The sequence below is a fragment of the Mycteria americana genome, chromosome 1, assembly GCF_035582795.1.
Source record: "Mycteria americana isolate JAX WOST 10 ecotype Jacksonville Zoo and Gardens chromosome 1, USCA_MyAme_1.0, whole genome shotgun sequence".
Taxonomy (NCBI): Eukaryota; Metazoa; Chordata; class Aves; order Ciconiiformes; family Ciconiidae; genus Mycteria; species Mycteria americana.
This window is the reverse complement of record NC_134365.1, coordinates 60,723,173-60,738,787: the sequence shown is the minus strand read 5'-3', so window position 1 is coordinate 60,738,787 and position 15,615 is coordinate 60,723,173. Positions and strand designations below refer to the sequence as shown.

Below are 15,615 nucleotides of genomic sequence, written 5' to 3'. Positions count from 1 at the left end.
CACTGGGAAATGTGGCACTAAGATTAGATGCATTTGATACTCAAAATGAATGTACGCAAGAAGCACTAAGGGGTCACTTTAAATGCAAAAATGACAGGTTCTTATATTAATTCAGCATTTCAAGCCTCCTCCTGATGAAGGGGGTGAAGGGCATCTCCAAAGAAGAAAGGCTGCAGTAAGGAATGAAACAGCTCTTGGTGGAGATTCCCCACTTTCTGTTCTGGGAAGCACAGATTTTCATCAGGGATGCAAAAACTGGAATGAAACCTATCCTGAGGGATGATGTTAGATGGAGATGAAGTTGGGCATTACAAGCACTTCTAAAAATGTCTGCCTTCAATATGAATCTATTAATTTAGCAAGCCAGAATGTCTAGATGCACGGACCACACTACTGGTGTGATGCCACAGTTATATGGAAAGAGAGGAAGGGACAGAGAGGTGCTTCTTAGGGGCACGCACTGCAAAGAGTCTAAGAGAGACTTCTTTGGAAGAGCAGGAGTCAATCCATCCAATACACTCCCATATGAGACTGTTCAACTCTGAGATGTCTGACTGCCTGACACCCACAGGGAGGAGACAGAGAAAAGAAGTTCAGGAAAACAAGTTGGCCGTAAGGTCTCTATTTGCTCATACCCAAGGCCTCAGTGGTGACGGCGTAGATCCAGCAGTGATGACAAGCTGGGACATTTTGGAAACAACCAGGTCAGCTATAAGCTGTCTGTCCTCTTCCACATGCTCCCCAATCAGGGGCATCGAGCTGTCCATCACCTGCCAAAGGAGGGAAAAAACAACAGTTAGTAAGGAGGTTTTCTGGTGGCAGATGCCTGTTTCAACTCAGCTCTCACACTAACCTGCTTTGTGTCTCCACATCCTTGCCAACACCTCTAGTCACCACTCCCCTCCATGCTGAAACATGCTTGACTTTCTTAGGTGTGGGATTTCGCTTAGGTTTTTTTTGGAAATGGCATGTACTTCCCCCCCGCCCCCCATCTTCCTTTCCCTCAGAACTTGGAAGCCAAGCCAAGCCTTCTGGTGGCTGGAGGCTTTCTAAATCAACTAAACACAAACTTGCTTCTTCACATGTCCTGAGGAGATGGCTGTGATGGGATGAGGTCTCTCTGGCATTGTCCCACAGCATTTGGGGGTGACATTGCAGCAGAAAGGGCCACAGGAGAAGGGAAACAACATGTACCAAAGCCTGAGGAGATGAGAGCAACAGGGACTGGGGGAAACCAAGAAACATTTGGGATTAATCAATGCAAAGCACTGCACCCTGAGAGGGGAAATAAACACCACAGATTTGTAATGAATAGGATGTCACCAAAACAACAGCACCCAATGCAGGAAAGTAAACTTATTCTCTGCTTGTCTTCTTGATATTGTTGCGATACGACTGGTTCTGAAGCAAGTACTACAGCTATACTGGGGAGAGCTGGGAAGCAAGACTGTGGGGATGGGGGAAGGAGAACTGTCGAAAGGTCTTTGAGGTAAGAAATGGTCTGACAACAACAATAATAACGAAAGCACAGCAGACCCTCAGCTGTATAGCAGCCCTAAACGTCATTTTCAACAGTTCAACATAAATCAAGTGCTTTGCAAACATTGGCTAAATCCCACAGGAAAAACTGTACTATGATGAAGTTAAGATTCAGCTGGAGTAAATATAATTGTACCAAAATATTAAGGTTGGAAGAGTTTATTTTATTTTGCTTTTATTTTTAAACCAAACATTAAAACCAGGAACTCTGGAAATGCAGAGTTAAAGGTTGCATTGCTCAAGAAAGGCACTGACTCACGCTCAGATAACAATCAGAAGTGCACTCCACCCTGGCAAGGCTGCAAGAGTCCGCTCTTGGAGTGAAACGGAAAGTTTTGCGCCCTTTTTTTTAGATTTAAAGTACGGGAAATCAGTGAGGTGAGTTCATCGAGTTTGTATTCTAGTCTTTTCTTGTAGAATAACTATTAATTTGGATTCTTTTCTATAGGTATCTCATATGAACACTAGGGAAGCTGCCTAGGAAGTTTTGACTGGGGTTCGCATGAAGAGCGAGTTGGTGGTTTTATCCATGGCCCACTTCGCCCAGGGGGTGAAAGGAGGAGATGAGAAAATTAGATGGCGGTGCTCAGCTAAATACACAACGTGGCTTTTCATTCCACCGTCCACTTTGCTGTTTCTCAGTTAAAAAATGAGGTGGGGAGAGGAGATGTTTCCTAGCAGTCTCAGGGATCGGGCAGTTCCCGTCAGTGTCTCACAGCCGGGGGCTCCTGGGGGCCCTCCAGCGGGTTCCTGCCCAGGTTCCCTCCCCTCCACTCCCACCTGAAAAGCATTCCCATTTCATTTGGCGATTCCAATTCAGGCGTGAGAAAAGAGGTCCCAGCTCCCCGCAATGCCCCGTGCGAGGGGCCTGCCTGACCACTAGATGATGCCATTACTCTGCTAACAGCCTGGCCAGCGAGGCCTAGCTCCCGGCTCCCTAACCCTCCCTGTGAGTAACTGGGGTACAGCTCTGCTTAAAACACCCCACACCCCTCATTTCCTCATCTTAAGAGCTGCTTTTCACTATTTCTGTGGCAGCAGTGGCTGGAGAGGAAGGGGAAGATGCTGTTTTCTGAAACAAAGGCACCGGGAGGGGTGTGAACCCTGGAGCAGGTCCCACCTGAACCAGGGAAGGTGCACCAGGCATGAGGGTATCTGCTGTCCTGCTGTGTGGTGTTTGGCAGGGGAACGTGAGCTGTGGGAGGTTGTTCATGCCTGTATTTGCAATCACATGCATAAGGGAAGGCCTTTGAAAATGGCAGTGATTTCTGTGGGCAAAACAACACATCTAGTTGCCACTGAACTCAAAAGGAGCGTGAGACCTTGTCTGTCCTCCGGGAAACGGGAATTGCTCTAGAACTGGGCAGATACAAATGCTAATACTGAAATAAATCAAATGGCTGGAAGGAATATGTGAATCACAGACAGATTGCACTCATCTCTTCCCGGGGAGATCACAGAACAGCTGGGCCAGACAAGAAGACGTCGGCACATACGGACCCAGCCTTTGTAGCTGCCCAAGGTCAGTGGCTGCTCCTGACGCAGCTGCTGTTGCCTGATAAGGTGTGCGAGGGGAGAGCGGAAAGCGGACAGGGAGAGAAGAGACTCAGGAAAACCCCATCCCGCTCCTCCCCCTGCGCCTATCTGACACTGAGGCCTGAAGGCTGGACTTGTTATTCCATGCTCTGATGTGCCAGAGTGGGGTGTTAGGTGATTTTTTAGGGAAGGAAGGCAGGAAACAGATGATTAGACATATCAATAGAAACGATATGGCAGTGCTGAAGGGATGGGCAGGGCTTCTTGCAGGGCAGCAAGGAGCATGTCTAGTAACGCAGCTTAGCTCTATGGCAGGTAGGGCTTAGCTGATCCAGGAGGAAGAATAAATCCCATGGATCATTTTACTTGCCCTCCACTCGCTCCGTATTTGTCAGCATAGCAGAGATGTGGAAAAGGGTTAGATTACCAAAAAAAAAGGAGGGGATGGTGGAAAAGGGTTAGATTACCAAAAAAAAAGGAGGGGATGGTTATTAAACTATACACGCTGCTGAGCTCTTTTGAGAATCTGGCTGCTAACAGTGGTACCGAACTTGCACTATTTTGAGGATCCGGCCTTCTGATCAAATGCTGACTGTACATGCTGACTGTTCCCTTAGAGTGACAAAGTTCTTTAAAGCAGAGGAAAAAGAAGTACCAGAATTCACAGCTGTTTTAATAGAATAAAACTTTGAAGATATCTGATTTCTTCAAAGTTTTCAATATGAACCATGAAAATGGTGCTTAAGTGTGCTAGTGCTTTGAAGAGCAGAAACGTACTAGATTCTGCTGTTTGCCATGGGAAAAGAAAAGAAGGTGAAGTTCAAGTAACAGCAAATACCATAGGTGCAAGATTACTCTTGTGCGGTCCTGATTGATAACTCATCTGTCTTAATCGCATTCTGTTTGCAGTGAACCACTGTGATAAATCTCAGTTCACAGAACTGCCCATCGCTACCTCTGTGAATCTTTCCTAGAGAACTGCTTTGCACTGTGAAAATTAATTACTGCCTGCAATTGCATTGTGCAAATTCCTTATTTGTTCAGCCCATTTAGGCGTGCTTTCTGGTAAAATGTCACAGCACACTGTTCCTTCTCACCAAGAAAAATACAACTGTCGCACTGTCAAATAACTTTTTTCTCCCGCTATCAAAAGAAAAAAGCAAAATAAAGGATCAGTTTCAGACCAAGAAAAGTACCCCAGGAAGTAGGCTGGAGGCAATTAATTACTTGTCAGCATGTCCCTCAGATCTGCATAAAGTAGAAAAGGTGCCTGTTTGGCTTTGTTCTGCTCTTTGTAGTGCACTACTCTACTCCTTTCCTGACAATGTCCATCAGCCTGGCATGTGAATGCCTGCTAGATGTTGGTACATCAGGCCTGCTCAGTCAGGTTCTCTGCTGGGATAATTCAGCATGACCCATCTGAAGCCATGTGTTTCTTCTGATTTGTATCATATTAGATCCATTGCTTTTTACCGTGGTCTCAGAGAGAGGAGTATTAGTGTGCATTTCTCTCTCTGTGTGCAAGCTGATGGTGGCTGTTAGCGTATGGATGTGCTTTTCATCCAGTCAGTCACACACAGGGGCAGATGTGAAAACCCAGAGGTATACCCAGACAGAGGCATATAATCCTTAAGCACAGAATTAGCCATGTGTGCACGTACGTAGGCTTATATGCAAGGATAGATGCAGGGATATGAAATCCACATCTCATGTCTAACCATGTATGGACACAGTCCGTATGTCCTTACAGTCATCTCTAGCAAGACTGCTTTCTTGCCTTTCCTTTCTCAGCTACATGTGCATAGACATATAAAAGTGCAAGGCAGGGAGACAGTCTGCACTGGGGGGATTCTCCTCTAGGTGCTGATGAATTGCATACAGGAGCAGACCCATCAGCTGTGGCCCCATCACTTCAGGAAAGACGGAGGCTCGACAGCATTTCGTTGCTGGCAGCCTGCTTATATCACATGGCCTTTGACAGGTCACTGCTCCCCGGAGAGCAGATACATAATGCAGGAATGCGCAGTCACTGCAGGGCTCATGTGGTTCTCATCAGCATCCCAAGCCTCAGCGGGTGGGACTGCTCTCCCACACATAGCTTTTCAGTGTGTCAGCACCCCTGCATGAAGCCATAGGCTGGCTCTGCTCATCTTTCTCGGCTGGCCTGTGTTGGTGGAGTTTACAGCTGGTCAGATGCTGTGCCTCCTTGAGTCACATAGTGACAGAGGCACTTGCTTACTTGCCAGATTTTCTCTCCCCCAGAGTGTCTTTTAAGTTTCACTTTGATTTTCTGGCCAGCTTTTCCTTCTCTGCCCTGTTAGGATGACCTGAGTGTGCTATCTATCCCACTCCCACGTCTGCCTCCTGGCCTGGCAAGGTGCACGTTGAACTTTAGCTCTCAGAGCCACAGTTTGTCCAGCTCTAAACACAGAAGTTTGTAGTCCACACTGCCCATAGTAACACTGCGGTGCTTTGTCTTGCTGGTCTGTTATTGTAGTGAATGCTTTCCAGACAAAAGATTTTAGAAAATACACCTATTTTTTTTAAATTAAATTGTTCCTGCTACAATTATGGACCTTTTTGCTACACTCTCACCATTTATTTTACTCTTTTAAATTAGATGCAGCTAGGATTTTTGTTATTGAGGTTCTTTTAAAGGGATTGGAGAAAGACAGGTTCATTCAGAGAAACTGAGATTTTTTTAATGGACTGAATCACCTGCTGGACCTCTGTATGGGTAATGGGAGGAAGTTAACATGACTAATATGCTAGCATCATCTGGCACCTGAATTCAGGTTGGGCTGCATATGGATATGTTTGTTCATGATGCTGTTGATCCCTACTAGCAGCTACGAGAGATGCCCTGGCTTTGCAAGTGCTTAGGATGGTACTGGGGCACTGGTGCACCGAGACACACCAAACTTTGGGTGCTGCCAGTAAGACTTGCAGGCTGTTATGTGCTCAATAAGGAGGCAGCTTCACATCTGTCCAATGCTGGTAAGGTTCTGCACTGTGGGAATTTATCAGCTGGAAAGCTGGGCTGGCCAAGTAGTCTGTGGCTCTCCATTTCCTTTCACAGTCCACATTGAGAAATGAAGGCACTTCAACCCTGACACCTTGCTGCATATCTGCCAGTTTAGCTGGGACTCTAAATCAGTTTCTTGCATACCAGTGGGCCACAGCTTGGAGGAAACAGGTGGGCACCGAGGACCAGTGACTGCTGGACCGTGCATACAGGGGCAAGCGAGCACATTGGTGCATGTGAACTCTGAGGGAACGTCTTTGCAGGTACACTTCCCAAAGGAGACTTGCATTCAGGTTCCCCATGCTCTCACCTCAATGATGTAGTCTTTTCCATCTTTGCTGTGGACAGCTTTGACAGCGCAGATGTCAAGACCTCCAAACATTTCCGCGCAGGCGTCCGCCCAGAGTCTGTACCTGCAGAAACCACAGAGGCAGGGCCTAGGATTAGCTCTCATTGGAGTCCACCAAATACAGCCACCCATCCCACTGCCTGCAGGAGCACAAATCAATTCTGGAGCCCTTTTCATCACAAGGCATACTTCATACGCTGTGCTGGGTCATTGCCTCCCTCTCTTGCACAGGAGATGGAGCAAAAAGAAGAACGTGGCCTAAAGTTTCCCTTCATTTCAGGTTGTTTCAAACCTGCCCTCAAAGCCACCTTAAAATGTTTCTTTCCCTTGTTGGTATTTACATCAGATCTCCAGTTGGTTGTCATTTAGCCATGCTATAAATATTTAGCTCATTTAATCTCCCAGTAGTGTTGGCCCCTTAGCGTTTGTATTGGCTTTGCCTGAAAGCCCTCCATTATGCAGGCAGCTTTCTCCTGGTAAGATGTCCTGCACATTGGGGCTGGAATAGGATGGGAAAGTGAGTGCAGAGCTTAGCAGGGAGTAGCCGTCCCCTCCCTGATCTGTAACCCAGCGGCTCTTGCTTTTTACAATTTACTCTTTCAATTTCATCCTTTTACAGTCTCCTGCCTCCTTTCTATCCCCTGGGCATTGCTCCTAGCCAGGTGGTCCCATCACAAGGACCAAGCACTGCTTTGTCAGAGGGAGAGCTACAGGCTGTATCCCTTTTCTCTAGCCATCCCAGAATGGGAACGTGAGCTGGTATGAACAGGGGCCAGGCCTGGCGGGTGCCCCCTTAGCTATCCTGATGTCAGAGGAGGAGAGAGAATGACAAGAGGCGTATTATGGGGGGACTGCATCCCCCCGCTGTGGAAATGAGGAGGGAATGAGGCAGCCTGGTTTTATTTCCTGTGCAGCTGCACTGCAGTTCCGACCATTTCAATAAAAGTAAGAATCTCAGAACAGCAGATCTGTAAACAGGACTATGATAAGATGCGGGGAGGGAAGGCCACAGCCTCATGAAAACATTGACATTTTGCAGACTCTACAGGGACCGGGAAAAGAGCTGTTCTGGCCAAAGGACAAGTTTATGTCCTTGAAGCCAGCCAGAGTCCCCATAGCTTGACAATATAATGATCAACTTGTGCGAACACAATGTCTGGGGAAGAAGCAAGAGTATGGCTTATATGACTACCAGTGCTCTCTTATCCCTAATAAGGAGACCAAGCACGTTCACCCCAGCCCCCCTAAGAAAGAGGGGGGACTGGGACTGACACCTGAGGAGGAGTCAGTAGCATAAGGGGAGGAGAACTATGGACCCCGTGAGCCAGGCAGGAGGCACTGCCAGCCCCCCTCCTGCACTGCTGTGGCCCCACACCAACAGGCACCATCATGGGAACCACTTCTCTTCCTGAGACATGTCTCTAGGTGTCTGGGTTCAGCAGGCAGGCTCAGGAAATTATTGCCCCTGCCAGAGACACTGATAGCTATGTGTCTTCAATGTTGTTGGCCCTAGGTGAGCACTAGGAGGCATCAGGGCTGCTGGGGTGAAATAGCAGTGCTATGGGACAGAAGAGCATATTTATGCATATGCATCAGGGGTAGTGTCCTGGTTTCATCTGGGATAGAGTTAATTTTCTTCCTAGTAGCTGGTATGAGGCTGTGTTTTGGATTTGTGCTGGAAACAGTGTTGATAATACAGGGATGTTTTCGTTACTGCTCAGCGGTGCTTACACAGGGTCAAGGCCTTTTCTGCGTCTCACCCCACCCCACCAGCGAGTAGGCTGGGGGTGCACAAGAAGTTGGGAGGCGACAGAGCTGGGACAGCTGACCCCAACTGACCAAAGGGCTATTCCATGCCATACGATGTCATGCTCAGCATATGGAAAACAAGTCTGATGAGGAGCGGCTGAGGGAACTGGGGTTGTTTAGCCTGGAGAAAAGGAGGCTGAGGGGAGACCTTATCGCTCTCTACAACTACCTGAAAGGAGGTTGTAGAGAGGTGGGGGTCGGTCTCTTCTCCCAGGTAACTATCCATAGGACGAGAGGAAATGGCCTCAAGTTGCATCAGGAGAGGTTAGCTTGGATATTAGGAAAAATTTCTTTACTGAAAGTGTGGTCAAGCATTGGAACAGGCTGCCCAGAGAGGTGGTGGAGTCACCATCCCTGGAGGAGTTAAAAAAATGTGTAGATGTGGCACTTCAGGACATGGTTTAGTAGGCATGGAGATGTTGGGTTGACGGTTGGACTAGATGATCCTAGAGGTCTTTTCCAACCTTAATGATTCTATGATTCTATGATATAAATCTGGGGGAAGAAGAAGGAAGGAGGGACATCTGGAGCAATGGCATTTGTCTTCCCAAGTAACCATTACACGTGATGGAGCCCTGCTTTCCTGGAGATGGCTGAACACCTGCCTGCTGATGGGAATGCCTTGTTTTGCTTTGCTTGCGTGCATGGCTTTTGCTTTACCTATTAAATTGTCTTTATCTCAACCCACGAGTTTTCTCACTTTCACCCTTCTGATTCTCTCCCCCATCCCACTGGGGCAGAGTGAGCGAGTGGCTGCATGGTGCTTAGTTGCTGGCTGGGGTTAAACCACGACAGGTAGCATTTGCAGAGGATTTACTGCCATTTTGCCTAGTATTACCTGAACATGTCAATCCTTTGGGCTACTCTTCAGTACAGTAGGTACTTCAGGTTGCTCCTACTCGCCAAAATATTTCAGCACACTCCTGCCTTGTTGCTTGCACTGATTATTCACAGATTTCAATGGGATTTGTTGCATTTATGGCTGGATAAAGCTAGAGTGGTGAATTGTGGTACTACATCTATAAAATGAACCTTCAAAATGTAGCATGGCAGCCTGGCAGGAATCTGGATTTTAGTCCTACAACACTGCAATGAGGGAATGTCTACCCTTTATCTCTCTAGCTTCAGCTGTGTTATAAACAACCAGGATGCATAATAATGTCCAGTTCCCACAGTCCTACTAGGGTCTTGCAGAGTCACCTTCAGCATCTGATTTGGGGCTTGGCTTGGTTTCCCTGTTTCACAGAACTAAAGGTACAGAAGGGACTTTAGATGATCACCTGCACAACTCTTGTACCCCAAAGAGGAGATATTTCTCTAATCTGGTCTGAAAGAGGACAGAGATTCCCCATCTCCTCCAGGCAATCCATTTCTGTGCTATGCTGTCCTTACTATTAGGAAATGTAGGAAATATTCAAACGAACTTTTTCTGCTATAATTTAAGCCCATTATTTCTTACAGTATTGTATTAGTAATATAAAGAGTAAGTAATGCCCTATTAGCAGCCTTTTACATATTTGAAGAGCTTGTGCCCCTTGAGTTTTTTCATCTTTAGGATTAAGTGGTGTTCAGCTTGTGGACAACTTCTTCCAGCTCTGTGACAGCTAATGAAGGAAAGCGAATGTCTGCACTGCAGGCATAGATTCATTATGCATGAGTCTATACCTCTAGTAGAAAAATATCAGTGGTCTGCTAACTGAAAAAGGAGGAAAACTACATAAGCAATTGTTGCATTCTTTTGTCATAGGCTGATTATGTTTTGTCCTCTGAACATTCCCTTTATTGTCCTTTGGGCTCTGTCCAGCTCATTGCTATCTTTCTTCAAATGTGGTGCCCAAACCTGGATGGAGTCAGAATTAAACATGATCCTACCAAATTGGAGGTATAATCTGAAAAAATCTTAGAGTCACTAGAGATGAGTGCCTATACATAATCTATGGATTCTATAAATCTATGAATAGTCTACTTAAAGAAATAGGATGGAGAACAAGTGGCTTGACAGCAGTTCTGCAGAATAGAGTTTGGAAGTTACAGCGAAGCATAAGTTACCATGAGTGAACAATGTCATGCAGTGGCAATATTAGCAAATATCACAGTGATTTGAATATATGGAAGTACCATCTGCAAATTTTAGTCTGTAAGATGCATGAGGCAATTCTTTCTGCTCTGGTCAGCTGTGAGAAGACCTTGGCCAAAACACTGTCCACTTTTGGGACACTAATGCAAAAAAGCACTTTCAACACTTCAGCTGACAGAATTTTCCCTCTGTTGAGAAGAAAAACACTTTTGTGTCTGCCTTTCATTAGTAATGTACTTAGAATAACTTCTTGTTACTTCTTGTTTTGTGCTGTGACCCTTCTGATTTTATCCCTACACATTTGTGCTCATGTGCTTGACCTTAGGATGCCGGTCTTGTTTCCTGTGGCTACATTCACTAAAGACCTAATGATTTAGCAATGTTGGTCTCTAGCTGTACTTCCAGTCTGTTCTCCAAAATAGGACAGTTTGCCTTTATACCCTTAGTATTTTTTTAAGGAAATACTCAGTCTTTTAAATTTCTTTATCCAGCTTCCCGGGAGACCTCACTTACCAGTTCTCTCAATTAACTGAAGTCTGAAATACAATTCCTCCCTTCTAACCCAAGAATAGCTAATACTGTCTTGAAACTCTCTTCCTTACCTCTCTGTCATTGCAATCTGTTCTAGCATCGCAGAACCTGTGTTTGCCTTCCAGTTTCCAGAGATGGACGTCCTCCTAGGAAAACAAACCAAAACCATAACCTGAACATGAAAATACACTCCTGCCCCATCCTCCCTCATAATGTAGTCCTCATTCTTAACTCAATGCTTGTACAGGAGGGGATGAGGTGAGGTTCTTCCTCACAGAAGCCTTTCTAAATCCTGCCTCAACAACACTCCATACAGGATACATTGTTCAGACTCATGAAAGACTGAATGAGGAGTTAGACAGGGAAACCTCCAAGGAATCTTGAGCACACATCAAGCTCTGTGAGTACTTTCTTTCTTTATATATAAGTCCCAGGAGAGCTGCATTGTCTGTAGAAGATCTCTGGGATAATCACCCTTGTGTTCTGCATCCTCCATCCATGGAAGAGCAACTCTCCAAGTAAACATCTGCCTGCACAGCTTCAGAAACGTCAGCTATGACATTGTGGGTCTCCCTAACTTTGACTTCAATTGTACTGTTGTCATAGAAAATATGATTATACCCTCTTTTCATTGACCTGTCTGTGGCTCACTGTATCTGGACTTGGAGAATTTATAATTGCAAAATGGTTGGAGTTTTGTTAGCTGCAACTGATGGTTAATTTCCAGAAAAGGTACTGTTGCTGACATATCCTGGGTTTCATCATCATCCATCAAGGGGTGAAAAAATTTCCTTTTCTTGACCTTAGGCACAGGGCAGACCTTGGACAGCTTGCTGCGACAACATTACTCAGATAACCCTGGCATAGCGTACAAGCTAGGACAAGTCAACAAGCTGACAGGATACATCGAGGGAGCATCTCCACATTGAAGGAGATTTAGATAGAGATTTATGAGGGGAGTATGAGGTGTGATCCAGCACTTCAACATGAGGTTGTGGGAACCCTCCATGCTGGTTCTCTCACCTTTTCAACATGATGTAGAAAAGAGACTCTGAACTTGCAAAACTACATGGATCAGTGGTATGACCAGGTGATGTCCTGCTAGACTGTAAACCTGGATCATTATAGTTGACTACCTAAGGTTCCCCTTCACTCTGGTGAGGGACAGCCTGCTGTCCTTTTTGCATTTCTAAAGTGGTATGTATAGTTGCTGTGAAATTTAAATGGTCTTTGTAGCCCCTATTTTAAAGGAGTGGAAGGGGGGCCAAAGGAACATGATTACTGTGTTGAATAACTGTGTTTCCATATAGTTGGCTCTTGTCCTTTGTTCCCTTCACCCAACATCCATCTTCCTGCCCTGCTTTCTAAGCAAATGTATGGATTCCTCCTCAAGCTTTGATTGTTATGAGCCCTTTGATGGCCTGTAAGGTCAGTGTTTAACCCTCAGCCTCTCTTTTTCTTTTGACATGGGATTCTTAGGATTATGTTTTTCAGTTCTGCAATGGGAAGAACCATTCTTTATTTACATTTAGGTCCAGAAAACTGCCCGGCAGTGGCAGATGGCATCCAAAATCCCATTAGTACTGATGAGAACTCCTGGAGCCTGATTAGTGACAAGATGATTGGATATCAGTGTTTAGAAAATGTACCTGGCATACCAAATGTAAGCAGCTGTGTCATCCCTAAGAAAACCAAACCACAGCTATACAGCTTTGCAAGGAAATTTGACGTGGGAAAGCTCCCAAAATAAGAACTCTGCTCTGGCTGTTGGGCTGATTGGTTTGACTTGGTTATACCTACTCATCCCCAGCCAACATCAGGCATAAGACATAAAATATATCTCTCAGCTGTATCCCCAACTTTCCTGTTAGGGAACTTTCCTGGTTTTAAGTGGAAAAGCTTCATTTGAAGCCCTCCGGACCAGTCACCAAATTCTTACACAGCAGCCTCTGTCAAGATCACTCTTTTCCAAACATGTCTGAGCAGTTCAGCTGTCAAGTGTGCCACCAAATTATTCCTTTTTTTTCTTTCTGTTTTTGTGCTCAACCTGAGGTGGAAAAGGAGACTGAAAACAAAGATCTTTCCCTAAGGATGCCCTTCCTCAAACCCCATTTCTCTCAGGTACTCGAAGTCAAAGTGCTTCCAATCATCCTAAACGTCAGGGGACTGCATCAGTGTATGGTCAGCATCTTAAAAGAAAGGGCCCCAAAGTTTTAGAGATCAGTAGATCAAGAAGATTTGTGACCAAGACACCTTCAGCATTGCTCAGGATAAGTGGATACACTAGCAGTTCATGGGCTGTTGGCATCCTCTACTCACCATCTCCTAGCTGGGCCATTTCAGTCTAAAAGTAGCTGTAGTTTACACACAGTTGAAGTTGTAGCCCCTGCAGAGCATACTGAACTGCATTTGAGGTGACAAAATCAGAAGTCACACTCATAAAACTAGACAGGAAAGGATATAACCCTCTTACTAAGAGCTGATGGCAAGGAGTATCCCACCCCTGAAAGTCAGCAGCTGCTGGCTTCATGCAAAGTGAACATTTAATGATTCTTAACTGGAAATGATCCCTCCGTTTGCCCCCAGTTGGGGTGAGGGTGGAAGTATAATTTCTTCCCAAATTTCCCCTGCCACATGAGCACTATTTGTGTTTTCTCTTCACCAGTATTACAATGAAGGTCAAATACATTTGGTGGAATTTTAGGCATGTATCACATGCTGCTTATCTAATGTTTTGAGACTGGCCTAAGGCATGGGCTAAGTAGGTGTTTGTTAGTAGTGTAAATCTGGAGTCACTGCACTGAAGTCAATGGGAAACTGAACTCAAGCCTTGGGTCATGGGCTGGAAGGAAGTGCATTGAACATCTGGGGCGGGGAGGAATGCATGAGTCACCCTGCAGCATCCTCCCTCTGGCAGATGCTTGGTGCAAAGTAAACATATTCTGGAGAATTTCTGTACAGCCTTTTCTCAGAAGGAAGGAGACTTTTAAAGTCTATATGTGTGGGTGAAGGTGTAAAAATACTGGGTAGATTCCATGGCTCACAGATCAAAGCAATTCACTCAGTGTGACACTACTGCAGATGCTGTAATTGCCTTTAAGGCTGAGATTTGCTAGCATGACTAATGATTTTGAGTCTTCTATTTGAGACACCAGTGAGAGCCCTGATATTTTGGGTGCTTTTACCTCTGTCCTTGGACATAGTAGGGACTTATTTATACCATAGAAATAACCTTCTATTCTGTCTGATGCTGGGACAGAAGGAACAGCCTTCGATGGGATTGACTATACCGCTCTCCCAAGCTCATGTCCATAAATGGCTCTCTCAATATAAGTCAACCTTCTGGGTTAGCAAGTCGCTGGGTGCATTTTACCGTTTGCTTTCTTCACTAATAAGCTTCATTTCTCACTAAGGTGTTTCCCATTCATGGCTGTTTTCATGTGAAAACATTTTTCATTTAGCAAACAATTGTTTGCGCAGCTATATTCCCAAGTGGGATTAGCTCTTAGTGTGACTGCTTTCTTTCCTCAATCATCTGGTATTATTTCTGATCCCTGTCTGGATGAGTGCGTGGTGAGTGCGAATAATAAACGGGGAGAGGATATGGTCAGGCTAACTGGGCCTTTGTTTCACTTAGAGGCAGGCTGGGAGCAGGCTCTGGAGCCAAGGCTGGGTAGGTTGGCAGGAACAGGGAATTTTAATTGATATTTTAAACCTTCCTTCCTTTGGCCAATTTGAGCCAGACTCCCTGAGATGTTAATGTAATATTAGGCAACTGTGCTATTGTTGACCTGATCAGATTTAAAACAAATTTTCTCTCATTGAGTTCGCATGAAGTAGCCGAGTGTCCCACAACTCCTTCCCATGAAGAATGTGACTCAGTCATTATCTAGTTTACTTAAATACCTCTGCGCTAGGAATCCAACCAGGAATTTTAGGCAGCTATAGCTGAAAAATATGTGATCGTGTACATTTGATTATCTTATTTAACTATGTTTCGCCAGAACTATGGCCTGGGGGTTTGTAAACATGGACTCAAAACTCACAGTGTTGTGGGTGTTAGGTAACATATGAAATTTATCTGGCGACCTGAAGAATGTACTGCTGGAGCTGTCTACTCGTCCAGAATTTTGTGGCTGGATAAGAAGCTGTGCTATTTGGCTTTTCTCATCTACTGGTTTGCACTAAGAAGAAACAGGTGTCTTACTGACTCATGTGGTTACATCTTTCATTGAGCTTGACGACTACTGAAGTTTGGCTGAATGCTTTTTAATATTTTTAATCATACCAGTGTTGACGGTTGCCTTTATGCCACCTCCCTCACCACGCCACAGGGCAGGGAGGAGTTTTGGGGCACCCACAGAAATGTCTCTCCTTCTCCTTTCCCTCCTTTGTACGCTTTAAGGAGCACAGATGCAAAATTCCCACAGAAACCCTCTGTGCTGGCCAGGCTGAGGCTGTTCACACCTGGTGCTGTGTGCTCCTCATGCCCTTGTGCGATTGCAGTGCCGTGATCTCCAGCTGGGGAGAGGATGGGGTGTTGCTATGGGTTAGACACTGTAGGACTCCATGAGTTGCAGCTGGCTAATCTTTTTTATTGTTTCCCCCAGGTGGGAAGGGGGTGGGTTCAGTTTCCACTAGAGGGTACTGGGAGCTGGAGGATTTTGCTGGGAAAGATGAGCCCTTTGACAACAGGAGGGAGAGGTGATGGATGATGGCAGAGCACAGTTGTTATAGCGGGAACTAACT

General features: G+C 45.5%; 1 protein-coding gene across 2 annotated transcripts in view; it reads right to left on the bottom strand.

Annotated features, from left to right (window-relative positions):
* Positions 1 to 15,615, bottom strand: part of SYN3 (synapsin III) — a 183,101-nt gene that overhangs the window by 8,566 nt on the left and 158,920 nt on the right. For both annotated transcript variants that reach the window (XM_075501708.1, XM_075501700.1), the window contains 3 exons: positions 10,938 to 11,012; positions 6,411 to 6,513; positions 636 to 770 (listed from right to left, as the gene is read on the bottom strand). In XM_075501708.1, the coding sequence (XP_075357823.1) occupies positions 636 to 770; positions 6,411 to 6,513; positions 10,938 to 11,012 (313 nt within the window). The remainder of the gene's footprint in view (positions 1 to 635; positions 771 to 6,410; positions 6,514 to 10,937; positions 11,013 to 15,615) is intronic.